The 27,557-nt window shown below is 44.2% G+C and overlaps 1 protein-coding gene across 1 annotated transcript; it reads right to left on the bottom strand.

Annotated features, from left to right (window-relative positions):
• Positions 1–507: 507 nt before the first annotated feature.
• On the bottom strand, positions 508–27,273 carry OLFML1 (olfactomedin like 1). The gene is made up of 3 exons (XM_047824194.1): positions 26,668–27,273; positions 24,282–24,570; positions 508–2,741 (listed from the first exon to the last, which is right to left on the bottom strand). The coding sequence occupies exons 1-3, from the start codon at positions 26,791–26,793 to the stop codon at positions 1,951–1,953; spliced, it is 1,206 nt and encodes a 401-aa protein (XP_047680150.1). The 5' UTR covers positions 26,794–27,273; the 3' UTR covers positions 508–1,950.
• Between the last annotated feature and the right edge of the window lie 284 nt (positions 27,274–27,557).

The following is a 27,557-nucleotide window of genomic DNA, read 5'->3' as shown; positions in this document are numbered from 1 at the left end:
AGTTGAACAATTCACCCAAAAGAAGCCCAAGATAGTATCCGTGGGCCTGAATGCTTTGCTGCCCTGGCTCCCAGGAAGCAAAGTGGCACATTGACAAGGAGAAAATGTCTTGACCTAAAAGAGTGATTCTAGCTGTAGGAATTTAAAGCACCTGGGAGTGTTGTTAGTGGCAGGTGCACTCTGCAGAGTCGACAAGTTAAAGTATATCACAGATGAAGGGCAACCCTCCTCTGTGCCTCCAGAGGAATTATGTGTGCAGGACTCACACATAATTCCATTCACTGATAATCCCACTCTACCCTCCTCCCGAGGCAGTCCATGTTCCTTATCCCCATGAAATAGGTAATGTCATTTTACCCACGGAGTAGGTAATGTCCAAAAACCCATGGAGTGGGGAACATTGCCATGTTTATTTATTCATACCTGCCTCATTCCACAACAGATTGGGGCTCTGTATCTATCAGAACTGTGGATAATTGTGCTGTATGCATGGGGTGAGTGATTCCATTCTGCCAGAGATCTACTTAGATGCTATGGGGGGCGGGGGGGAACGTCTCTTCATTGCCTACAGTCCCGCCCTGAGCTTGGCAGAGTTGGCAAAACAGCTGCAGGCACACAAAGCCAACCCTCTCATGTGACCAACCTGGAAAGACAGAGGCCTCAGCACATGACACAGACCGGCACCACAGCCTGAGCTTGTGACCCACACTAGGCTGAATTGGACAAACGCGTGGGAAAGATTTGAAGAAGCCCCTCTGGACAGGCACAGCTGCCCTCTGTCACCTGTGCCACTTGGCATGCCTGCTGTGAGAGGGAACCGCTTGCCTGCTACCTGGCTTCCATCCAGATTCCAGAATCTTTACCAAGGGCCTCAGTGTGCTGGGGAGCTTCACAGGGAATCCCAGCACAGACAGCACTTCCTGAGAGTTTGTACGCTGAGGGCACGTAGGCAAATATAACCTGATGAGGGTTATTTGCTTCGTGTCAGTTTTATTGTGTTTCTAGCAAGAAAAGAGACACAGGGGAAGGCAAAACAAGATGAGGCTACAGCGGGGGTCCTCACCCTTAGGCTGGTTTTCTGGGGGAAGTAGCTTTTGAAGGGCTTATAGGAATGTCTTGTGCAGACATGAAAAATGGCCAAAGGGGGCAGACCATTATTTTTAGGATGAAATGATGAACATATTGCTTACAAAAGGTTGGGTGAACAAACACACATATTCGATGCTTCCTTGGGCAATGGAAAGACTATGGGATTTGCAGTATCTTCTCGCCCTATTTTCATTTTGTGGCTGTGTTACTTTGGCTCACCTCAACTTTTCTCATCTCTAAGCTGGCAATTATAAAGACTTCTGTATGTCTCAGAAGAAGACATGGGATGGGGATTAAACGACGTACCTAGGTGCAAACACTTTGTAACCAGCAAGTGGTATTCACATGTGAATGGTTTTGCTTCACTATTTTATCTACTTAGCTTGGTGGCGGGGCAGAGCTAGGGGAAGTGGAGATTCAACATCAGGAAAAGATTGTACTTTAGTGGGGCACTGACAGATGGAAGAATACCGACAGGTATTTATGAAAGAGGAAAGAGCTTCAGGAAAGGCCAGGAAGGAAGCCAGGAGTACTAGGCAGTGGCCTTCATTTCTAATTGCTGGCTGAGGGGAACAAAGAAAAGGATGGACGTAAGCTGGATCAGAATGTGGAAGGCCTAGAGAGCCCGGAGGTTTGGACGGGTGATGGAAGTAGAAAATGTCTGAACGACAGACTCTCATCTAAGGTCTTGGAAAACACCTCAGGCCATAACATCCGGGGAAGGATGCATATGCAAGCCTGCTTCTACACCCTGTGCCTGTCTGTGATCAGAGGGACACGATAGTATAAAGGGGCTGTGGCCTCAATGTCCTGGAGAGCAGTGTCCACAGCCACAGTGCCTTTCCTCCTTGCTGTAACGCATTACTCCAGAGGTTGCTTTCTCTTTGTCTGGAGTTTGTAAATGATCTGGTTTCCATCATTCCAGGCATAGAGCTGCTTATCTCTGGGGTTGTAATGGATCACGGAATGACTTCTCGGCCTCCTGGGGAAGAACAGTTTGGGCAGATCCTCCTCACCGATAGTGCCCAGTGGATCATAGACACAGGTGACACGATGGGGGCCATGGCCACCAGAACTATAGACCACATAGAGAACCCCACACAAAAGGAATGCGGCTTCGGCATCCTGGCTTCTGCATGGGGTGTCCCATGAGTGTTCCACTCCCAGTGTGCCAGGTTCAATTTTTGTGAGAACCAAATGGCCAGAGATGCCTGGCCCTGCGTGGATGGCCCAGAGCCCATGCTCATCCACAGCCAGGTCAATGTACGTTGACGGGGAGTGCTGGTAGACCAGCGCTCGGCCTGCCCCTCCCGGGAGCAGCATTCGATCTTCCACAGTCCTCTTCTGCAGATTATATTTGATTATCTCATTGAGAGTCCCTTGGTTGTGAAAAAACAGAAAACCTTTGTGGATCACTTGGCCTGTTCCCTGCCAGGAATGCGTTAGGATGAGCTTCCGTGGGGCTGGCTTGGTGCTATCCTCCATGAATGCCCGCATGTTTGCAAATTCCCACAGAGTTTTGTTTCTGGATCCGATTAGGAAATAAACCTTTTGGGAACTGCTGGCAGCATCTTTCATCCAAGAGCCATGTGTATCCATAGTCTTCTTCACTATTTTCAGAGACTTTATGCCCATCAACATGTTGTCACAGCCTGGCAAAACAGGAGAAAAAGGAGAGAGACTTTGTAAACATGAGAGGTCTGCTTTTCTCACAGATTTCTTTTTTTTCCCTGCTTATTGTTGCATAGTCTACACGAGATGTTACATTAGTTTCACATGTACAACATTGTGATTCAACTTGTCTATACGTTATGCTTGCTTACAGCAAGTGTAGCTGCCATCTGTCATCATACAACCCTATGACAATACCATTGACTATATTCCCTATGCTATCTATGCCTTTTATCCTCATGACATTAATTTCTTTTTTTTTTATTTTTTTATTCTTTATTTATTTTGAGAGGCAGACAGAGCATGAGTGGGGGAGGAACAGAAAGAGACACAGAATCCGAAGCAGGCTCCAGACTCTGAGCTGTCAGCACAGAGGCCGATGTGGGGCTTAAACTCACAAACCATGAGATCATGACCTGAGCTGAAGTCAGATGCTTAATGGACTGAGCCACCCAGGCGCCCCATGATGCCTGGTCATTAATTTCTTAACTGGATGCCTGTACCTCCCACTCCCCTTCACCCATTTTGCCCTCTCCCCCCACACCCCAAATACTAGTTTGTTCTCTGTATTTATGGGTCTGTTTCTGCTTTTTTTATTTTTAAGATTTCATATATAAATGAAATCATATGGTATTTGTTTTTCTCTCATTTATTTCACTTAGCATAATACCTTCTAGGTCCATCCATGTTGTCCCAAATGGCAATATTCCTTTCTTTCTTATGGCAGAATAATATTTCATTGTCTATATACCGTATCTTCTTTATCCACTTCTCTGTTGGTGGACACTTAAGTGCTTCTATGTTTTGGGGATAATGATGCAGTAAACACAGGGATGCACATATCTTTTCAAATTTAGTGCACTTTGGTATTTTGGGGTAAAAACCCAGTAGTGGAATTACTGGATTATATGGTATCTCTATTTTGAGGAACCTCCCTACTGTTTTCCACAGTGGCTACAATTTACATTCCCACTAATAGCACACGAGGGTTCCTTTTGACTCTACATCGTTGTTAGTTGTCTTTTTTGATACTAGCCATTCTGACAGATGTAAGGTGGTAGCTCTTTGTGGGTTTGATTTACATTTCCCTGATGATTAGTGATGTTGAGCATCTTTTCATGTATCTGTTCTCACTGATTGCTTTTTTTTCCACTTCAGTGTCTAGAATAAAGTTATCACACATAAATCAATCACAACTTATAGTATGGTTCAAAGAATCAAAGAATTAAATGAATAAATGGGTCTCTGTTAAGGGAGTTGCTGTCGAATTATAAGAGTCAACATTTTATTCAAGTCAGGATATAAACAGCTATTTGCTGGGTCAGAGACCCTGTTCACTTTCTTGGGGTTGACACAGTGAGAATCACTTAGGTGTGAAGCCACCTAGTTCAATTCCATTTGCAAAGATCTTACTGGGTATCTACTGTGTACTTAGCTTACAAGTCTCCCAGAACCATGTTAACTAAGTATTGAGAATAAAAAATATATATAATATCAATCCTAAACCTTGAAGAGATCACCTTCTAGTGAAGGATTCTGGCCCTTAATACTACTAGAACTTTATAAGAACTCTATTCATCCATCCACTTATTTATATGAATGCATGCATTTGGTCAGTCAGCAGATAATGGATACCTCCAAAAGGCAAGGTACTGAGATAGGTGTTATGGGGTACAATAGGCTGAGGTACAGTGATAAATCAAGAATGGTTCTTGCTTAATAGGCACTTAACTACAATATGAAGTTTAAAGTGAATTTTTTACAAAAGGACAGAGAATGGTGCTGTCATTTAAGGAAGGGGATAATGTGTATTTGAATTGACCCTTGAAGGATGCCATTCAGAGATGGTTGGGAATAACATTCTTTACAGTTAACAAAACCACATTTGGGAAAGTCCTTCAGGATCAGTGTTAGGAAAGTAGTGCAGGGTTTAACCCAGTATAAACTACATACTTGCTCTTGCCCCAAACTAGATGCATAAAACAAAATCGATTGAAACCAGCTCTGTGCCTGGAACACTGAGGGTGGGGCTAAAGAATATAGATTTTATTGTAGAGGCAGGTGAAGAGCTACTGAAGTTTTTGAGCAAGAGTGAATCCTGGTCAAGATTAATTAAGCTGGCAGTTGTGTGTATGATGGATACATGGGAGGGAAACCAAAATCAGGGAAACCAACTAGGAGAGTATTTCTATAATCCAAACAGGATCATAAGGGTCTAAAATAGGTGGAGGAAGATGAAGTTAAAAAAAAAAAAGGTGGGGTTACATTTTTCCAGCTTTTCTACTTTCCTTCGTGCAAAAACCCTCCCTTCTTGGGGTGCCTGGGTGACTCAGTCGGTTAAGCATTGGACTCTTGATTTCGACTCAGGTCATGATCTTACACTTTCTGGGATCAAGTGCAGAGCCTGCTTGGTATCCTCTCTCTCCCACTCTCGGCAACAACCCCCACCCCCGCAATAAATAAATAAACTTAAAAAAAAAAAAAAAACCTTCCTTCTTTGTATCTCATGCTATCAACTCCTTCTAGTCTAAATCACTGAGAGCTCTCCAGGACACTACCCATATGCATTAGGAACCTGAGCACTTCCAACCTCTTCAGCTCCACAGCACCTTGCTTTCAACCTACTTTAGCAACCCCTCCATGTCCATACTCTGGATCCCCACCCCCCCATCCCCTGGAACTGTTCCTTATGAGAAATGTAAAATTCTACTATCCTACCCTCTGCAACAACACTTTGCCTTTCCATTTCTCACCTCTTTGCTCTTACCCCCTTTGCTCTTCCATTTCCCTGGGCCCTGGAGTCCCTTGACCTCTGCTTTCTCCCAGGCTGTCAGCCTCCTTTTCTATCCAACCTGGACCACTGTAATACCTCTCTCACTAGCATGCTTACCCCCCTAGTTATTCCACAATATGCACTCTACAAAAATCCGTGGCCCTGAGTGAATCCAAACCTCTGGCTGTGTCCCAGAGAGTTGCGTGTGGTGGAGAAGATCTCCCAAAGGTGCCCCTGCACATATGGCATCTCCATCCTCAGCTGGGCCCTAAGTACATACTGCTCTTTCCATGGTTAGTCCCCTATCTTCCACATAGCAGGTATCTTAAATCCCACCCCCATATACTCACACTCTACCCCATCAGTCTCTTCACCAACAGCAGATTAATTCCTTTGCAAAAATAAATACCACCAGACATGAAGTGCCTCCACCTCTGTCCCTCACTTATAAACTTCTCTTAAGTTGTTCCTACCCTTGCTATGCTCCCACACATCTTAGAAGAGGCCACATCATTCCTCCTGTGCAAGACTAATTCTTTCACTTGTGCTCTGATCTCACTCTTTCCTGGCTTCTTCTTGATTCCCTCAATGAATTGCCTCCTTTCTGTTATCTTTAATTTCTCCTTCATGGCTAGTTCCTTAGCTTGTAAACACTTTGCCTATATTAAAAAACAATTCTCCCTCAGGCACCATTTTCTAGTTACTTCACTCTTTCTGTCATTTTACATAGTTTCTGTTCCAGAACAGTTTGTTCTCTGGATCTACTTCTTCACCTCCCATCTTTCACTTCAAAATAACTCTGCAGAAATCACCCTCCATAATGTCACTGGGGACCTCCATACTGAAAACTCAGACCTTTACGTTCATGTCTTACTTGATCTTCCCATAGAATGATGGTATTGATTAATTCCTTCTTCTTGAAGATTTCTTTGCCCTTGATCTTTGTGTCACTACAGTCTCTGTGTGTGCCTCCTACTTGCTTCTTCTCTGCTTATGGCAGTGACAGTATCTGTGTTCACTAAATGCCATTTCATTTTCCTCTTCCCTACTTCTATATTCTCAGCTTTCTTTGTAGTTAGGCTGCATCCACTGACCCGTGTTCTGTCCAAAGAGATGTGGACAGAAGTGGTGTGAGCCATTTCGACCTGGCCCTTAAATATGCTATCTTCCAGATGACCTTTATGTTTTGGAATTCTCGTGGTGTCCAAGCTAAAGAGGGATATGGGCCAAGATGAAATTAGTTCCACTGGTCATTTCAGGACCCATTAGGACTGAGTCATCAGCTCTAATGATGAACTTGTTGGGACTGCACCATTAGACAGTCTACAGAGTTACAGAGATAGAGAGTGGTGGCTTACTAGAAGCATGAGGAATCCTGCAGGTATCCCTCAAACCCTGCTGAGGTCTGTATCATGGGTGGGACAGGAGCTATGGGCCTCTCTCCTTGACTCCTGGAGCATTTTGTAGTGGAATTACAGGTGTATAACAATCTTTCTGGGACAACTGAGCTCTCTGGGGGTTTCCCTCAAGTCTTTGCAAAGGCTTTGGTATAAGAAGCTGGATGGGCTCATGGGTTGTCATTTTCTTCTTAATAAATGTTTGGGTGCTGCAGGACAACTGGGGACTATCTAGAGTCAGAGGACAGAAACAGGGTGAAGGAAGAGAAACTAGACATGAAGAAGAGAGGTGCATACCCAGAGAAGTCCCAGAGGTTCTGAGGTAAGCAAGCATTTCAGCAAACTGCTTGTTCTGCCAGCTGTTTGGCCAGCCATCTTACCACAGTTCCTTAATCCATTCACCATCCACTATTATTATACCTTCTCTTCCCTCCTCAAGCCTTCATCATACCCTCCTTACTTTCATATGAAGATCTTGCCTCTTATTTCACTCTCTAATGTGCCCCATTTCTCTCTTGCACTTTATAATAAAACTCCTCAGAGGAGGAATTTCCTCACCTCCAATTATGCCCTAAGCCATTCTAATCAGACTTCAGGCTCTCACTGATCTAAACTTCCCTGCCTATGCCACAGAATCAGTTCTTCTCAAGGTCACCAACAACCTCCATGTTGCCAAATCCAAGGGTCAATTCTCAGTTTTCATCTTAACCAACTTCTCAACAAAATTTGATTACTTGATTGCTACCTCCCCTTGAAACTCTTTTGTGTGGATTCTGGAACACCCTTCCTCTTGTTTGTCTTCCCATCTTTCTGGATTTTTTTTTTTTTTGCATCCATTGTTGGTTTCTTTTCCTCTCCCACCCATAAGTGCTTTGTCCTCACACCCCTTCTGTCTGTAATCACTTTCAGAACCACCTCATTCTATCTCATGGCTCTGCATACCATTTCAATTCTAATTAATGATAAATTCTGAAGTTGTCTCTGGAATGACATCCTATCAGGATGTCTACTACGTCCCAAACCCACTTATCCAACTGCCTGCTCAGTAGCCCTACTTGGATATCTTCAAACTTAACCTGTTCAACATAGAACCCTTGCTTTTATATCCCAAACTCTTTTTCTCCCTACTCTTCCCATTTTAAGCAAAAACCATCAACAAAGTTTCTTATCTATAAGTAATTTTTTTTTCCGAAGGGGAGAAGGGGTAGAGGGAGAAGGAGAGAAAATCCTAAGAGGATTCTTGTGCCCAGCATGGAGAATCCTCCACGTTTGGCTCCGAGCCTGATGTGAGGCTCCATCTCACAATTGTGAGATCATGACCTGAGCTGATATCAAGAGTTGGGGGACTTCTGATGGCTCAGTTGGTTAAGTGGCCAATTTCGGCTCAGGTCATGATCTCACGGTCTGTGGGTTTGAGCCCCGCATCAGGTTCTGTGCTGACAGCTCAGAGCCTGGAGTCTGCTTTGAATTCTGTGTCTCCCTCTTTCTCTCTCTCTGCCCTTCCCCAGCTCATGGCCTGTCTGTCTGCCTGTCTCTCTCTCTCTCTCTCTGTCTCTCAAAAATGGGTAAACATTAAAAAAAATTTTTTTTTGTTAACAAAATTTTTTTAAAAAAGTCATAAGCTTAACCAAGCCACTGAGCCACCCAGACTCCCCTAGAAGTCATTCTTAACTCCTTTCTCTCCATCTTCCCACCATCATCAAGTTCTGATAGTAAAACTAATCTTTAAATTATGTTATACTTAAATTTAAATGCTCAAGGGGTGCCTGGGTTGCTCAGTCAGTTGAGCCTCTGACTCCAGCTCAGGTCATAATCTCATGGTTTGTGAGTTCAAGCCCCACGTTAGACGCTGTGCTGACAGCTCTGACCTTGGAGCCTGCTTCAGATTCGGTGCCTCCCTCTCTCTGCCCCTCCCCTGCTCACGCTCTGTCTCTCTCTCTCTCTGTCTCTCTGTGTCTGTCTCAAAAATAAATATTAAAAACAATTTTTTTAATGCTCAAATATATTTCTTTCCTCCTCTTCCCACCATTCATCCCTGTACTCCCTAAATTCTTCCCTCTTGCCTAGACCACTACAGTGGTCTCTAATTTGTCTCTCTGATTTTACTCTGGCTTACCTATAATATGCTCTCCACAAAGCAGTAGAAGTAATCTTTTTAAAAACATAAATTATGTGGCTGACCTGCTAAACCCATTCTCCTATCATTCTTGGAATAAAATCCTAACCTCTTACTCTGTCCTAAAGTACCTACCTGATATGGCAGCTGTATCCTCCACTCTCCGCCCCGGCTCACTGTGTTGTGATTACACTGGCTTTCTTGCTATTCCAGGAGCATGTCAAGTTTGTCTCTGCCTCATGGCTTTTGTACTTGTGATTCTTTCTGCCTTGGGTACTCTTTTCCTTGATCTTCCCATAGTCTGCTCCTCTCATCCTTCAAGTCTTTGTTTCAATATCATCTCCCTAAGGGGCTTCCTGTGACTACTGCATCTAAATTTAAAATGACCTACTACAACATCTTTCTTATATCCTTGAGATCACTTGTCATATTCTGTAATTATGTCATCTGTTTTATTTATTAGCTTATTGACCTTCTCCCCCACTAGACTATAAGCTCCACAAAAGTAGGGCTTTTGTCTTCATGTTTACTTTTGTACCGCCACTGCCTAACTCAGTGCTTTATGGGTTCAATAAATATCTATTGCATTGAGGGAAGTAGATTCATTCAAACAGATGTTTTTCTAGGGCCTACATAGTACTGTGCATCTGGAGTTCTGACCACAGGCCTGTCTTCAGTAAATAATAATTTGTAAAGTACTTTAAAGCTTTTAAGATACTTTCAAATCCATTATTTCATTTGAAAATCTGACACAAGGTTCTTATCAAGGAGCATATGGCAGGAGAGGGCGTGGGGAGCAACTCTAGCTGGGGAGAGCAGAGCCTCAGCAGGTCAGTCCTTTCCAAGGTCAGGTCATCAGTGGCTGCTCCCAGATGCCCAGAGGCCTTGCCTGGTCCCTACCATGGCCAGGGACAGACTTTGGGACAAGCTATAGAAATCTCTTAGCCATCAGTTGCCACCATATCCCCCTGTTGACATGCTTTGCCAGCCCGAGGGATTGTTTCCCCTTGCCTCTGGGTCTACTTCAGCCTGGTTACAGTCATCACCCCTCGTCTGTGAGGGATAGGTTCTAAGACCCCAGGGGATGCCTATATATCTATATCTGTATCTATATCTATATCTATCTATATCATCTACAAACACATACTATGTTTTTTCCTATACATTATACATGGACACTTGTGATAAAGTTTAATTTATAAATTAGGCACTGTAGAGATTAACAACAATTATGATAGAACAATTATAACAATATACTGTAATAAATGTTATGTGAATGTGGTTCTCTCTCTCTCTCTCTCTCTCTCAAAAGTATCGTACTGTACTGTACTCACACTTCTTAGGATGATGTGCGATGATAAAATGCCCATGTGATGAGATAAAGTGAGGTGAATGACATAGGCACTGGGACACAGCGTTTAGGCTACTACCGACCTTCTGACGTTTGTCAGAAGGAGGATCATCTGCTTCTGAAGTGCAGTTGACAGCAGTCACTGAAACTGTGGAAAGCAAAACCACAGATAAGGGGGGATTAATGTACAGGAAGCATTCCCCCTGGGGAAGGCAGAGAAGGCTGCTCCAGCTACTTTAAACATTAGGCGCTGCAGGACTGCTAACAGAAGGCCCCTCACCAGGCTGAGCCTGGGAGGCGGGGCATGGGCGGGGCGGGGGGTGCGTGGGTAGGGGCAGCTCCAGGCTGTGGCTGGAAGAGGGAGGAGGGGGCTGTTCTGTTTATCAGGGCCCCATCTCTGCCAGGTACCTTTTCTCAGCTTCCCAAGCAGAGTCTGTCTCCTGCGGATGCTTTGCTCTTCTCACACTCTCTGGTGATCACGGAGGGTGAATGAATGAATGAATGAATGGGGGTTTAAGTTTACAACTGCTCATAAATGTCTTTAATGGGGAAGAGGAGGGGTCCATGGGCCACCAGAGAAGCTCAGAAACTGTTTCTGATTGGAGAACAAGCACAAAGCCTTGAGAAGTTAATAAATACGTACAAATACACATAATGTGCTTGGTATGGTGATAACTTTATTTACATCAACTTGTCTAGTTCTTACAATAAGCCTAAGTGGTAAATATTTCAAAGTCCATTTTCTAAGGGAAAAGAAAGGCTTGGATAAGTTACTTAGAAGGTCACATGGCTATAGGTCCTCCTAACTTAATGTGCACCAGGAGGCAGAGCTAACCAGGAACCCTCCAGCCAGCCCCAGGGCAGGCCCATCCCTACAGGAGGACAGTCAGCAGGCTTACAGCCCAGCTACAGAGGGGGACTATGGCTAAGAACAAGGCACATTCAATGTCTCATGAGTGAGAAAATGTTCATTTAATATACAGCACAAACTAATTCAACCATTCTTCTTTCTCCTTCTATTCCTCCTTTCTCATGCAGAATCCTTAGAGAAATAGCAAAACAAGAAGAGTGTTGATAGATGGTTTTGATTAGGCAGAGACAGTTGTGAGAGTGCAGAAACACACAACTGCCCCTTGTGCTCCTCCGATCCTTCCTTTGTAGAGGGAACCCAGCACTGGGAGTCAGAGACCTGAATGCTCTGAACCCCATCTCTGGTTCTCCATGTGTCTCCCTGAAAGTCCTTTGGTCAATCCGCCCTTACCTATCCTAGCCTTAAAATGAGGAGTTCAGCCTGGAGTTTCTTCAGGGCAGATAGTCTATGATTTTTATAAATTCCTCTTCTTTTTGGAATTTGGAGAAAATATACTTATAGTGTTTGAGTAAAAGGGTAAGTTAGAAGTCCCTTCAGTGCTTTTCTTCAGAGAGAGATAATTAGCAGGAGAAAAGAGCTGAGGAAGAAATACATTTAAAAGCTTTGAGCTCAACAAAGATGCAAATTATTTAACAGAGACAATGACAATGAAGGATCCAACTGCAAATCAGAGAATGCAAATCTATGGTTTTCCTTCAAGCACAATTGGAGACAGGCAATTAGGACAGAGTGTGGCCCAAGGCCTCACAGTGACTTCATATACGAATAACACTCTTTGAATTTTCAAAATACTTTTTCCCTTATTTAATGGCAATACTCTCCAGACCTGGTGAGACTTGTTCCTCTATAGGGAGTGATGCAACTCCCCTGTGGTTATGTTTTAGAAACATGGTCTGGATGTTGGTGGAGAATGGACTGGGGGTAGGGGTGGGAAACAGGGGGCACAGGGAAACAGGTAGAGAGTCTGTAGGTATAATCCAGATCAGAGATATCCAAATAATGATGGACATGGCAAAATGAGTAAGGATTTGGGAAAACCTTAGGGAAATAGGGGTCAGGTCTTAGCAACTTGGTAGATGGAGGGAGCCCTCAAGGCTAGGGGCGATGGAATGCACAGGAGAGCAACAGAGAAGGGAACCCAGGTTTGCTTGGGGAAAACAGGTATGAATTCATTAAAAAAAAAAAAAAAGAGAGAGAGAGAGAGAGAACGCCAGGGGCACCTGGGTGGCTCAGTCGCTTGAGTGTCTGACTTTGGCTCAGGTTATGATCCTGCTTCTGGTGGGTTGAAGCCCTGCACTGGGCTCTGTGCTGACAGCTCAGAGCCTGGAGCCTGCTTCAGATTCTGTATGTCTCTCTCTCTCTCTCTCTCTGCTGCTGCTCCCCCATTTGCCTTCTGTCTCAAAAACAAACATTTAAAAAAATAATAAAAAATAAAAAAAGAGAACTCCTATAAAACCATGAGTATTTTGACTGCTTCTTGAAATTCTGTGCTATGAAACTTGACTTTTTAAGCACCTGGATTGTATTCAGGTTAATAAACATTAGTCAATACCTATCGGGTGACAGTACAACGTCAGGCTCTAGGATGACAAAGATGGAAGGTCTCAAATGAGCAGTTAATTAGAAAAGCTTCCAGCCAGTCAGTACAATGAAATTGTCAGCATGGACTTAATTTCTTCTAGAAATTAGGGCTGTTTCATGCTTTCTGCTACAGAATAAGTTTCAGATATCTCTGCACGGCACTCAAGGTGCTTCATCTGACCTCCTCTTGGCACTTCCCCACCACACTGGGCTGGTCACCGGTCACCAACTTGCCATGACCTCTTACAAGTCTTAGACTTCACCCATATTTTTCCTTAGCTTTCCATATTTTGCCTTCACTCACTTGGGATACATCTACTGGTCCTTCAAAACCAAATTCTCTGGCTCCTACAGGGCAATCTGTTGCTCCTCCGTGCATCCCAAGCACTCTGTGCAGGTGCCTCCCAGAGCAGTTCTGGTGCAGAAGTAGATTTGCTTACTCACTCTGTTTCCTAGCAAGCACTTTACACAGGGGCTGTGTCTTATTTGTTTTTATCCATAGCTCCTGGGACCCACTACATATATCCTGTCTATTTAATCTCTTACTGCTTAACTGTCCACAAACTCAGGAATCAATTTGATTCAGAGAATGCAGTATTAGTCAGTGTCCAAACTTACTATCCCAACTCATGGTATGCCAGCTTAGAAATCAGATTTGAATGGCAAGAGGTATGGGCAGACATGAGCAGGTGCTATTTCACACTCTTGAGTGCCTGGGTAGATGGATGGCAGGAAAGAGGGAAGGCTGGCTTGTGGGAAATGGTACTTAGTGAGTGAGCCACAGTAGGATTTGGCTTTGCACGACTGTGAATCCAGGGCTTTAAAAGAGCCTGGCATACAGCATATGTTGGTTTTGGTGAGTCCTACAGAAGTCTGTAGTAAATCTATATTAGAGGTTTTTCTAGGTTCCCAGACTAACTTCAAACTATTCCATGGTACCCAGTGTCGTACCCTGACAGCCTCCCTTTATTGGTGATTAGCAGCAGCTTGTGAGAAAGAAAACAGACTTGATACATGGCTGGTAGCCTGCATGGCTCTGTTCTCCAGATCAAGTTGAGAACTTCACGGGAGCGGATGGAAGCCTGCAAGATGTGTGAATGCGAGTGTGAGTCTGGCCTGCTTCCACTGTGGGGTCCCTCTCGCTGGAATCCAACACAGCCAGACTCCTTCAGATGCTTCCTTTTGGACTTGGCCAGCTCTCATAACCTCCACACCTTAGCTGATTTTCTTCCATGGTATTTATTATCTTCTATCTGACATGCTTTAAATGTATCCATTAACATATTTATCGTTTGACTCCCCTCAATAGAATGTAACCCCCACAAGGGCAAGGCTTTGTCTAATCTGTTGTTTTTACTGTTGTATGTCTGTCCTAAAAGAGCCATCTGGCACACACTATAATTTTTCTATTTTAATTATGAATACAGTGTTAACAGATATAAATTACATCAAGAAAAATTCTTTGGGGTCCTGAATAACTTTTTAGAAATGTAAAAGTTTCCTGAAATTGAAAGTTTGAGAATGCTGTCCTAGCGGGTCCAGGCTGGTCAACATGCATGGGAAGTGAGGCATTGAAGTGGGCAGTCTCTGAGGAATTTCCGATCAAACAGCTCCATTTTGAACCAATTTTCTGACTGTTGCAACATTTAAGCATTCCAAGGTTATAATTATGAACATTTTTGTTTTTGTGTATTGTTCATTTCAAAAATGAGCTGGTTCTTGTGGGTTTTTCTTGCATAGTGTTTTTTTCTTTATTTTCTTCCTGTAACATTCTTACCAAACTAAAAAAGATGGAAATGTTCTTAGTTTCTAGGTGTGGTACTGCCATTCTCCCATTTGCTTGGTTGGAAAACACAGTCATTTTGACATTGTACCACAGATTCTTCCTGTGAGATAAGTCTCACTTCATCCTGTTCTCATCCTTCCTGTCTCAAAGTCTAGGACTTGCTCTCCTGAACTTGAACTTTGCAGCAGCCTCAAAATCATCAGTCACACTAATGCGCAATTTACTGCTTCCATATAGAAATTGGCATACGTAAAAACTGATCTTGATTACTGCCTCTTTCCAGGAGCATCAGGACCTTTTGGCTTTTGCCTTATGAGATGTTGGAGGTTCTAGTGGAAGTGTGGGCTCTAGAGCCAGGCTTGGAACTTGCTTTGGCCCAAAGAATTCAGTACAAGGGACCAGACCTTTAGTAGGCTTGTGCCTCCTTCCTCAGAGGTCTGCCTCTATCATGGGAACAAGCCTGCCCAGGTTCACTTCCTGAAAGATCAGGGACCATGTGGAGGAGACCCAAACCATCCCAGCTGAGGCCCTCCTCAACCAGCCATCCCCTGGGCAATGTGCCACTGAAGAACCCACCCAAGAGCAGCCAAGCCTGGCCCGGACCAACAGAACTGCCCTGCTGTCCTATAGACTCCTAAGAAATAATCAATGATTATTGTTTTAACACACTAAGTTATAAAGTGGTTTGTTTTGCAGCATTCTTGTGGCAACAGAGAATTGACATGGGTGGGGGTGGGGGGATGGAGAGCAGAAATGGAGGCTGAGATGAATCTAGTGTGTCTAGGGCAGGGGAACATGCTCCTAGCCAGAGCGTGGGAGGAAGATGGGGCTGCGTGAAACACTCAGCACCATAGTTTAGTCATCTAAAAAGAAGTCATAATTGTATCTCCCTGGCACGGGTGTGGTGGGTTTTGGGCAACATAACAGACAAAGGGCTTAATACAATCTTTGGCAATTAGTTGCCTCCACTCTCTAATAAACTATTCCCCAAGGTCAGAAAATATTGATTTCTACTCTGTTCCAGGCACTGTGATAGACTTGGAAAGCACAGTATGAATAATGTAGGGGTGCATGAACTATATTTTGTTTTCCAAATAGCACATCAGACACAGCATAGAGCACTGAGAGGATGCGAACAGGCAGTAGTGACATAAGATGAGGCTGAGAAACATTCAAAGTTCATGTGTTCAGCTGTTAGCATGTTATCTACCTTTTTACAATAAAGGTAAATACAGTAAATATAGTCTATATGATATTCATAGTTTTTATTTAATCAGAAGATGCCACTTTCATGGAGAATAACAAAAGAGTTAAAGAAAGCTAGGTCGGGGTCAGGTTGTAAAGGGCTTTCTTTTTTTTTTTTAATTTTTTTTCAATGTTTATTTATTTTTGAGAGACACAGAGAGAGATGGAGTGTGAGTAGGGGAGGGACAGAGAGAAAGGGAGACACAGAATCCAAAGCAGGCTCCAGGCTCTGAGCTGTCAGCACGGAGCCTGACGTGGGGCTCGAACCCATGAACCGTGAGATCATGACCTGAGCCAAAGTCAGACGTTTAACCAACTGAGCCACCCAGGAGCTCCAGAGGGCTTTCTTTATATTATGTTATGGGGTTTGCTTTAACCCATAGGTTGTGGTTACCATCAAAGTTGATAAAGCAATGATGCAGTAAATCTGGCAATATAACCCTGGTGGCAACATAGGACAGAGCCCTGGAACAGGGAGAGGCTGGCAGCAGGAAGCTTGGTGAGTAGGCTCCTGCAGTAATCAGGACCAGAGATGATGAGAGAAAAGTGCAGATGGAAAAAATAAATTTGAGGGATGTTCAGAAGGAAATATGTACTGGATAGGGTGACTGGTCAGATGAGGGCCAAAGAGATGCTTCTGAGATTTCTAGCACAGGAAAAGTGTGTGTGGAACTCTTCTGCTAACTCATGGGGGGACAGAGATGATTGTTTTAATTTTAAATGTAAATGGGGGCACCTGGCTCAGTCAGTTAAGCGTCAGACTCTTGATTTCAGCTCAGGTCATGATCTGGCGGTTTGTGAGTTCGAGTCCTGCACCCAGCTCTGAGCTGACAGTGAGGAGCCTGCTTGAGATTGTCTCCCCCTCTCTCTGCCCCTTCCTGCTCCCCCCTCAAAAGTAAAAATAAGCAAATAAAAAATAAAAATTTTAAATCTAAAAATTTTAAACATAAAGTAAATGAAGGAAAGGCAAATAATTAAAAACCAAGGAAGTAGGGGAAATTTTTTGACCCTTCTTGGCCAGGGTTTAAAAGAATGATTTAAAGTAATCTGTTTGTGGGGCGCCTGGGTGGCTCAGTCGGTTGAGTGTCTAACTTTGGCTCAGGTCATGATCTCATGGTTCGTGGGTTTGAGCCCTGCATCGGACTCTGTGCTGACAGCTCAGAGCCTGGAGTCTGCTTCAGATTCTGTCTCCCTTTCTCTCTACCCCTCCCTGGCTCGCATTCTGTCTCTGTCTTTCTCTCAAAAGTAAACATTAAAAAAAAAATTAATCTGTGAGTAAGAATCGTCATCAAACAGTGACCAAGGGGAGGGACATGGTCTTCATATGTGTCCCACAACGAGATCACAAGAAGCTGGGCCTCCTGGGTGCAGGCACGGAGTCTCGGAACAGTGGGCTCCTACCTCGAGTGCTTCCGTGACAGGCTTGGAGATGGCCTGCCTGGTTCTCTCTTCTGTGTACACCCATCCTCCCCTACTGCCAGTCTGTTCCATGCACAGTGGCCAGAATGACCTTCCCCAACCTCTGTCTGAGCTCTGACACATCCCTGCTCACCACTCTTAAGCACAACAGCATGATGGGAGAGGTTAGAATGTGGAGGAGTCAGCCGCCTTGATCTGAATCCCAGCTCTGGCATCAACTGGCTGTGAGACCTTGGGCAGATTGCTTATCCTCTCAGTGCCTTGATTTCCTCATGTACAAAACGGGGGATAACTATAATACATATACATAGGGGTGCCGTGAGAATTGGATGATATAATCCAGTAAGGTAAATTCTTAAAGATTATTCAGTTAATGAACACTCACTAAATATTAGCTACCATGAGTCACATTATTTTCATTTCTCATAGCTTGAAAGCGTCGACTGGCTTAGCATGAAGCCCCTGCCCAGTTCTCTCGTCTGCTCTCCACAACTTCTTCCTCCACCTGAGGTCTGAATGCCAAGCGCCATTAGGCCTCTGTGCTTCCGCAGGCTGTTCCATTTGCTTGAAGCAGCCTCTACCCTATTCTCCATTCAAATCGTTCTTTTCCATTATTAAAACTCGGCTTGAGGGTTACTTTCCAAATTCCACAGTCCCTCCCCGCCCATCTCCACAGCAACCCTGACCTTGCTAAATTACTCAATGCCTGCCCCTGTGCTTCTGGTGAGAGCAGTCATCACTCTGGCTGTTACCGCGGGTTTGTTTAGATGGCCTCCCCACTTGGCTGTAGCTTCCTGAGGACAAGGATGTTACCCTATTCAATGTCCCATCTCTGATGCCTGGCACCATGCCAACGGAGACCTGGAATTCACTAGACATTTGCTGAATGAGTGAGCAAATGAATGAGTTATAGAGAGAGTGAATGGGTGCTCACTCTACCTGGAGCCAAAAGCCATCAGCTGAAACAACTTTGGGACCATCTATTAGTATCCATAGTGATGGGACTGGAGGTATCTTCTTAGATTGCAGGCCTTCCAGATGGATAAACAAAAGAAGTGCTGTGTATATAGGCCCTTCTGGACCCAGCACGGTGACCTATGGAACCCTGCCGGAGACGGCCCAGGATAAACATTATATACATCTCTGGTGTTGCTGGCCCTATATTGCAGCAACTTCTGGGTAGAAATGTGCGTGTGCACACAAGTGCGTGCGCACACACACACACTCTCTCTCTCTCTCTCTCTCTCCCTCTCTCTCTGTCCTGCACTTACACTTGTGTGTACACTCTCAATCCCCTCCTTTATAGTAAATACATTGCCACAAATTAGAGTTATACCTCTCTTAATGTTTTGTGCCCTGTGTCACAAACTAGTGGACCTTGGGAGTTGACTCACAGAGATGTTTTATTTGGCTGCCAGGGGTTTTTTGTTTTTGTTTTTGGTTTTTTTTTTTCGTTTTGTTTTTAATGGCTTTGAATATAGGGCAGGCACATTTATAATACCTGAATGGATCCCACAGGCATTTAAATGTGCAGCAACAGATTTTCTTTTTGAAACATGATCTAACAAAAGATAGGAGTTATTTAATTCAGGAGAGAGAGGGTTACTTGAGGTCACATACATGCGGCCTTGCAATAAAAATTGCTGTGCTGAAACAGGAAATAAAATAAAATCCGCTATAATGGCTTGTTTTGACTGCCTTTAGAATTTTTCTTCACAAGCTATTTGCGAGTTAAAAAGAGGTTAATACTCTTATCCACACAAGAATGTAGCCTGCAGAATCTGCAAAAAACTGCTAGATAAATTCTCAATCTGGGTATCTGAGGCAATGTGCTTTGCCCTAAGTTGCCAAGTGCAATGCAAAATTTCTTTTTACTAATAACAGAGTGCCAAAGACTTCGAATGACTTTTAAATATAAGTTGGATTGTGTACAGCAACGTTCAGTCATTACATTCTAAATTCTGTGTGTGTACGTGTGTGTGTGTGTGTGTGTGTGTGTGTGAGAGAGAGAGAGAGAGAGAGAGAGAGATGGAGAGTGAAGGAGAGAGGAAGAGAGAAAGTGTGCATGTTGGAGTTAAGATTTAAGAATTTGAGCTAACCCCAAAACATCCCTGGGATTGCTGCCCTCATGTGAACACCATTTGCGGATTATCTCTAAATAAAGCCTAAAGACTTGAGAACAGCTCTATAGGAAATGGCTTCATTACAGAACAATTCTATCTTATTTATCATCCCCAGTATCTGACCCTTTCTGGTTGACTGAGAAATATTCCAGGAATAAATGCAAACCATTTTAGACTGATGTCAGAATTTTCTCGAAGTATCCTGAGACACAGGGTAGAATCTCCCAAGGAAGCTGCATCATTCTCTCCCTATGGGATTTCCAAAGAAACTCTCTCTCTCTTTTTTTTTTTAAGAGAGAGAAAGGGCACAAGTGTGTGAGGGCAGAAAGAGAGAGAGAGGGAGGGGGGAGAGAGAGAATACCATGAGGGGCAGAGAGAGAGAGAGAGAAGTGGGGCTCACCCAATATGGGACTCGAATTCATAAACCATGATATCATGACCTGAGCCGAAGTCAAATGCTTAACAGACTGAGCCACCCAGGTGCCCCCTGAAGAAACTCTCTTTAGAAGACAGTGTATATGTATGAATGAAACCCTGTGATGTGACAAACCCTCCCTGGCCTGTAATCCCAAGGTGTTTCCCAACACACACAAGGGTGCTGACATGAATCTTAAGGATTTTAGTGGGAGTTCTCTAGCTGGCTCAGTCTCTTCTGGCCAAGGTTAGAAGACAGGAAGATCAGAGCCTTGTAAGAAGAAAGTCGATACATGTAATTAGTGACACCAGCTAGGCCTAGTGGACTAGAGCACCAGGTAGGCAGAGTTCTAAGATGGCCCCCAAGATTCCTTCCCCTGGTGGACGTACCCTATGTAATCCCCTCCCCTTGGCTGTGTGTGACATCTGTGAATATGACAGGATAGCACGCATGATTTGGTTACATAACAAGACAAAGGTGGAGGGATTTTGCAGATATAATTAAGGTCCCAAGTCAGTTGATTCTGAGCTAACCCAAAAGAAGGTTATTATGGGTAGGCCTGGCTTATATCACATACAAATTCTTAAGAGGGACTAGGCTGAAGAGAAACACTCTCCTTCTGTCCTTGAAGAAGCAACAATGACATTGTGAACTGCTGATGTCAATGGGCAACACAAGCCGAGGGCCTCAGTCTTAGAGCCGTAAGAAAGCAAATTCTGTCAAAAACTTCAGTAAGCTTGGAAGAGGACCCTGAGCTCTGGGTGAGAATGTAGCCCAGCTAATACCTTGACCGTACCCTCCCGAGGCCTTGAACAAAGGGAGGTGAAACTGTGCCTAGACTCCTGATCCACAGATTCTCTGAGATAATAAATGTACCTTGTTTTAAGCTGCTAAATCTGCAGCAATTTGTTACTCAGCATTAGAAAACTAAGATAGATATAGTTACTAACAGAAATGGCAAAAAAAGAGGGGTACCTGGGTGGCTCAGTCGGTTAAGCATCTGAATTCTGCTCAGGTTATGATCTCGCAGTTCATTGAATTCGAGTTCCGCATAGGGCCCTATGCTGACATCTCAGAGCCTGGAGCCTGCTTCGGATTCTGTGTCTCCTTCTCTCTCTGCCCCTTCCACCCTCGCACTGTCTCTGTCTCTCTCAAAAATAAATAAATGTTAAAAAAAATTTTTTTAAACAAAAAAGAAATGGCAAAAAAAGGAAAAGTGGGGGATGGGCACAGAATACAAAACACAGAAAAGTCTATTCTTGAGCGGAGAAACTCTGAAAATAATACGTCAATACTAATCACACAATTGTGGTTGTTTACAGGTTTGTCTTCCCCTAAACTAAGCTCTGAGGGGACTCTGCCATCAGTATCTCCTCTATGGACAATTTTTACAGCCTCCTCCACGGGCCACGCTGATCTAGACACTGTGAATACAGACAGGAAGATGTCTGTATGTTTATGGTCTGGTTGAGGAATAAATACACACACATATGTTTGTGGTTGAAAGTATTAATGCTCCCTTGGAGGATTTAATGAGCTGCTCCAGGAGCACCAGAGGTCAATCTGCCTGGCAGAAGGGATTCACAGAGAATTCACAGCATTTTTGAGTCAAAAAGGGGGAATAAGAAAAACTATATATAAAATATATATATTATAATATATAATATATATTTAATTGCAACTGCATGTGGGTAAAGTGTGAGAGAAGAAGCAGCCAGAAATGAACTTGAGTCATTTCATAAAGGGCCTTTCTTATATAAAAGGCCAAGAGATTTGAGTGGAAATTTTGGTGTTGATAGTTCTACACAGAGGAGTAATGTGATTAATTTTGTATTGTGGAGAGGTCTGTGTGACAGCAGATAGGAGGCAAGACCAGAGGCAAGAGGAGCAGTAAGAAAGGAAGCTCAGAGGACAGACATGTTCTGCTCACGCCTTTATCCCTACTGTGTAGCACAGGGCCCGTCCAGGGGTAGGGGTCAAAAGTGTGGAATCTTAAACCAATGAATCATCAGTCAAGGGCTCCAGAGGGAACAGGCGTGGAAGAAGCAATCTCTGAAAAGTTGAAAGTTTTCACTCACCATGGAAGAGGGAATATTTCAGGCCTCCAGTGTCTGAGGGATGAGGCAGATGATAAGGGTTCAAAGAGCAGCAAGTTCAGAATCAGGACATCAGCTGGGCTCTAGCTGGAGAAGAAAGAGGCAACCCCAAGGACTCAGGGATCTAATCTAGCACCACCGTTCAGGATCCGGGTCCTGCCTGACCCCTGGCAGGAAAGCTCAGGCACATTAATAATACCCAATCCTCCTCATCAGCTTTTTAGGCAGTCTCTGTTCATCCTCTCCTAGATCATCCTTACCCTTTCCCTCCTTCTCTCACCCCATGTTTATCCCCAGTTTCTCCCTCTCAGAGGATGATTCATCTCAAGATAATGTCAAGGCCAAAAAGGATCAATTACTCATTCAACCAACTTGATCAACTGCTTCATATTATAGATAGGCACCCTTCTCTCTGCCTTCTGTTCTCCTTTCCGTCAAAACCTAATAACTCCTCTGTCCATGCTGACAGTCTCTCCAACAATCCATTCATTTGTTCACTTAGTTATTCACTGACAAATATGTGTTGAACACAGACACTGTTCTAGGCACTGGGGCACAGCATTGTGCAGGATCATATAGAGCTAACATTCTAGATGCAGAGGCAGAAAATAAGCAGTGAGCAAATAAATGAACTAGAAGATTTCAGAGTAATAAGTTTTCTGAAAAAACAAATAGTAGAGTAATAGTGCTCCAAAACTCCTCCTGGGTTTCTTATCTCAACGTATTTGAGACCAACCACCCAAAACTTAAGTCAAAGATCCGGAAAGTGTCCTGGACTCATCATTTTCAGTCATTTTTCACCTTTAATTATGAGTCACCAAGCCATGTGGATTCCAACTCTCAATGGCTCTCAAATCCATCCGCCCTTCTCTATCTCAATGACACCTAATGCAGACACTATCACTTGTTGCCCCCAATTGCTACAGTAGTCCCCCACTGGTCTCCTTTCTCTAGTCTTGCCCTCTTCCTTCATGTCATGTCCCTAATGAACATTGTTTAGTGGTTCTCTATCATTTTTCCAAATCAAGTTCAAACGCCTGAGCTTCACATGCAAGGTCTTTCATTGAACCCTACAATCTTGTTTCTTGTTTTGCAAATGCATCTGCCCCACTGAGCTTCCCCTCGGCCATATCTGCAGACCTACATGCCAAAGTGTTCTATACTCTCATGCCTTCAGTACATTGTGCCCTCACCTCATGTACTCTTTGCTCATTTTTCTCTAATACTTTGTTTAAAACTCAGATCAAGGGGCACCTGGGTGGCTCAGTCAGTTAAGTGGCCAACTTTGGCTCAGGTCATGATCTTGCGCTTTGTGAGTTTAGGCCCCAGGTTGGGCTCTGTGCTGACAGTTCAGAGCCTGGAGCTTACTTAGGATTCTGTGTCTCCTTCTCTCTCTGTCCCTCCCCTGCTTGTGATCTGTTTCTCTGTCTCTTAAAAATAAATAAACATTTAAAAAAAATTAAAAACAAAACTCAGATCAAGTGTCACATCATTTAGGAAGACCCATCTTATGATGACCCATGGAGTTCTTATCAGGATTACACTGAGAAGATATATGAAACCTTTAGCACAATGATGACACTCATCTTTTATCTTATTTCTCTGATGGAATTTCTCACATTTGGGACAGACACAATTAACATATAAATAAAGTTTTCCTATTTGCAGTGAAACCATATCAGAATACAGACTCTGAGCTGGGTGACTTGTCTCCCTCATTGTTTTAATAAAATGGACTCATGCACAGGAAATTTTCTTTCTCGCTTATGTTTTTCTTGCTTGATACTCGTTATTATAATTTGAGCTCCTAACCATTATTCTTAATGGCCTGGAAGGGATTTGAACAGGATCCCAAGATGGAAGACAAATCCCCTAGATATCACCATCCTGACAACACAGTAATGATTCACTGCAGTCCTCAGTCCTGAGGGTTGACCAATGCCATTTACAATTTCAGACTATCTCTTGGCACATTAGCAGCCGCTGCCTACTCTCAGGGCACTGGGGGAATCTGCCAACCTTCTATCCTCCCTGGAAGGATCTGGTACCACACACCTCTTCCAAACCAAGGTCTATCTGGAGATGTGCTTTCCTAGCTGACCTCTGACACTGGAGCCCTGACCTTCTATGGGGGCTTTAAGAACTCTCTATGAAAGGAAAAGCTGCTTTCTGAGAAGGACTTTTTCCTTCAGACACCTGTTCCCTGGTAAGGTTTCCCTCCCAGAGCCTGCCCCCAAAACTGTACATCTGGTTCTTACTCTCATACCTGGCCAGACCCCTATCTGTGCTGAGTCTGTGTCTCTGAATGTGAGTCCCTACAAGGGCTGTAAAAGACATGGTTCTCTTACTTGCATTCAGCAGAGTCCGGATCCTTTTCTCTTCTTCGGCCTCTTGGATGAGCTTTTCTGCCAGGGTCTTGTCCTCTGATTCCAGGCATATGTCAGCTTCCCGCAGGTACTCCAGGTAGTCTATCTCGCGCTGGGCACGTTCGACTCTCAGGGCCAGGTTAGCCACTGCACTCCTATATTCACTGGTGGAGGTCTGACATCTTCCCAGCATAACGGATAGGTTTTTTGAGAACTCTTGGAAGTCGTGAATGTATGCCCTCGTTGCTTGGGTACATTTTTCCAGTCCTTGCTTCAGTCAGAAAATAAATTCTCAAATTATTGCTAGTTACTTAAATTGGTCAAGAATACAAATAGCTATCATTCACAGAAAAATATTTTTAAAATACAAATAATCAGGGGTGTCTGGGTGGCTCAGTCAGTTAAGCGTCCAACCTCAGCTCAGGTCATGAGCTCGCAGTTTGTGAGTTCAAGCCCTGTGTCGGGCTCTGTGCTGACAGCTCAGAGCCTGGAGCCTGCTTTGGATTCTTTCTCCCTCTCTCTCTGCCCCTCCCATGCTCATGCTCTGTCTCTCTCTGTCTCTCAATAATAAATAAATGTTAAAAAAATTTTTAAAAATCCCTCAGGGTGAGAACTGTATTACTTTGTAAGTGTCCACATTGGTCAACAGTGACTGCCACCTGGGATTTGACTTCCCCTCCAAGTCTTGACCAGGGTGGGAAGATCTCTAGGAACCATATCCCCATCTTTTAAAAAATCCACATTCATAGCAATCAAAGTGTCTGCACTTTATACCCTTTCCTGCAGAAAAACTTTTCAGGTATTGAGGGAAACCTGCAGGAATCCCAGGGCAAGCTAGTGCTAAATGCAGGGGGCCCAGGGTTGAGCCTAATTCTGGCACTTTCAAGGAGGTACCCTGGGGAGGAGCTGTCTGAGGAAAGAGCAAGTAAGGCAAGCAGCAAGAGGCCATGGCCTGGGACCATCTTGTTCCCTGCCCCCAGCCTCAGCTGGTTGGCTGAACATTAGGAAATGCGTTCAGCCTGCTCTTTGGAATTATTTTACTTAACCAGATCATCAACTAATTTGGACTTTAAAAATATTCAAGAAGATATAGAAAATAAATATTGGAAACAAGAGTGTCTTTGGAAAAAAAAAAGTGTCTTTGGAAAAAGGTAAAGAATTTATCAAAATTTAACTTGTACAAAAGCAAGGCAACTGAGTATGAAATAATGGCAACGCCAGGGGTATGCCAAAGGCTAGGGCACAGGGTTACATTTGTCGCTGGGAGCCTGTCTGTGCTGCAAAAATTGTGGGTTTTACAAATTTTAGTGAAGTGGCAGCTGCAACCCATGGGGAAGGGGACCCCCAACACTTTCTCTCTAACACTGCTGAAATCTACTCATTTTTTTTCTTTTGAGAGAGAGAGAGAGGCAGAGCATGAGTGGGGGAGGGGCAGAGAGTGAGAGGGAAACACGGGATCCGAAGCAGGCTCCAGGCTCTGAGCTGTCAGCACAGAGGCCAATGTGGGGCTCGAACTCACAAACCATGAGATCATGACCTGAGCAGAAGTCAGCGCTCAACAGACTGAGCCACCCAGGCACCCCTGAAATCTACTCATTTCTAAACCCAAGTGCAGTTTGGCAAAGGAGCTAAGATGTACCCTCTTGATATAATACCATAACTTTTTACAGTGGCCTAATATTTTATCATAAAAAAACAAAAGGAAAACTAACATCTACTATCATCCTGATATAGTAAAATATGAATAAAAAGTGACCAAAAATTTTAAATTATTTTTTGTTTTTAATGTTTATTTATTTTTGAGAGAGAGACAGAGCATGAGCAGGGCAGGGGCAGAGAGAGAGGGAGACACAGAATCGGAAGCAGGCTCCAGGCTCTGAGCTGTCAGCACAGAGCCTGATGCAGGGCTTGAACTCATGAACTGTGAGATCATGACCTGAGCTGAAGACTGACACTTAACCGACTGAGTCACCCAGGCACCCCAGAAGTGACCAAAATTTTTAATTTTCATATTTAAATAATGGAACTATTGAATAATAACAACACTTTGTAACATTTACCGCCATGCCAGGCAATGTTCAGAATAGCCATAGGAGATAAATTCTATTATCATCCCCACTTTACAGATAAGAAAACTGTCAGATCAGACCACAAAGTGAAGCCTGCTCAAAGTTTGGGAGTGGTGCAGCCTGGGCTCTGGAGCCAGCTCTCTGAACCACTAGATGATAAAAAATCTCAAGTGTAATGTTGGCAATGTATTTATGATATATGTGGGGAAAGTGCATCCCAGTAGAGAGGGAAACAGGGGTAAGATAACGTGACTTCCGGGAGGCATGTTCCCGGGATCAGGTGCACAGATGCCACCTACCTCCAAGACTTGAAAGCGCTGGTAGATGTAGTGCACCATGGCCGGGTCCTGGGCACACTGTGGAGGGAGCAGGAGAGCCGCAAGGAACAGAACCAGGAAAGCAGATGCTTGCTGAAGGGCCATCATTGTCCTGCGAATCACCCAAGGGTGGAATCTCCTGTGCTGTGCTTCTCCAAGAAAACTCAAGGGTCCAGGTAGCAGTCTCCCACTTTCTAGCCACTGCTGTGAAAATCCTCCACAAACAGCCAGAGAGCAAAGCCTGCTTGTTATTCCACCAGATGCGTGATCTCACTTTGCAAGCCAGTGATCAAGTCCAGCTGTTGGCAAGCCGGCCCCTGGAGGCCTTGCAGGTCGATGTGGGGTAGAGAGTTCCTTGGGTCCATCTGTTATTATCACCCTTCACACACACTGATCCTCTCCAGGCTAGTGGCTGCACCCTCTTGCAGGCCTGGGTGAGTGTGCACTGGGGTGGGGGTAAGGGTGGGGAGGGCAGCCCTCCTCCTCTCCTTGGCTCCTTGCATTTTACTTCTGCTTTCCTCCTCCCTAGCAGATTCTGCAGTCCAATCACAGGCCTGACCCAACACAAAACAAACCACCCCCAACTTCTCAGAGTTGGAATTTCAGTTTAGTTTCTGGCAAAAATTCCCAGGATCCTTTTCCCAGAAGTCCTGTTGGGAGACCCCACCCCTCCTCCAGACTCTTTGCATTCCTGCAGCTCTTAAAGGCACAGCAAGGAAAAACGAAAGCTTGGAGACACCCCTGTCTCTGAACAGCCAGGGCACAGGGCTGACTGCCCCTTGGGGAGAGAGATACAATGAGCCACAGGCCTGGCTGCCCCAGGTAGCTGAAAAATCGGAGGATGGAGCTCAGAAGAATTTTATTAAGGGACA

Source organism: Prionailurus viverrinus, chromosome D1 (assembly GCF_022837055.1).
Source record: "Prionailurus viverrinus isolate Anna chromosome D1, UM_Priviv_1.0, whole genome shotgun sequence".
Classification (NCBI taxonomy): domain Eukaryota; kingdom Metazoa; phylum Chordata; class Mammalia; order Carnivora; family Felidae; genus Prionailurus; species Prionailurus viverrinus.
The sequence above is the reverse complement of the archived record's forward strand: the minus strand, read 5'-3'. Positions and strand labels throughout refer to the sequence as shown.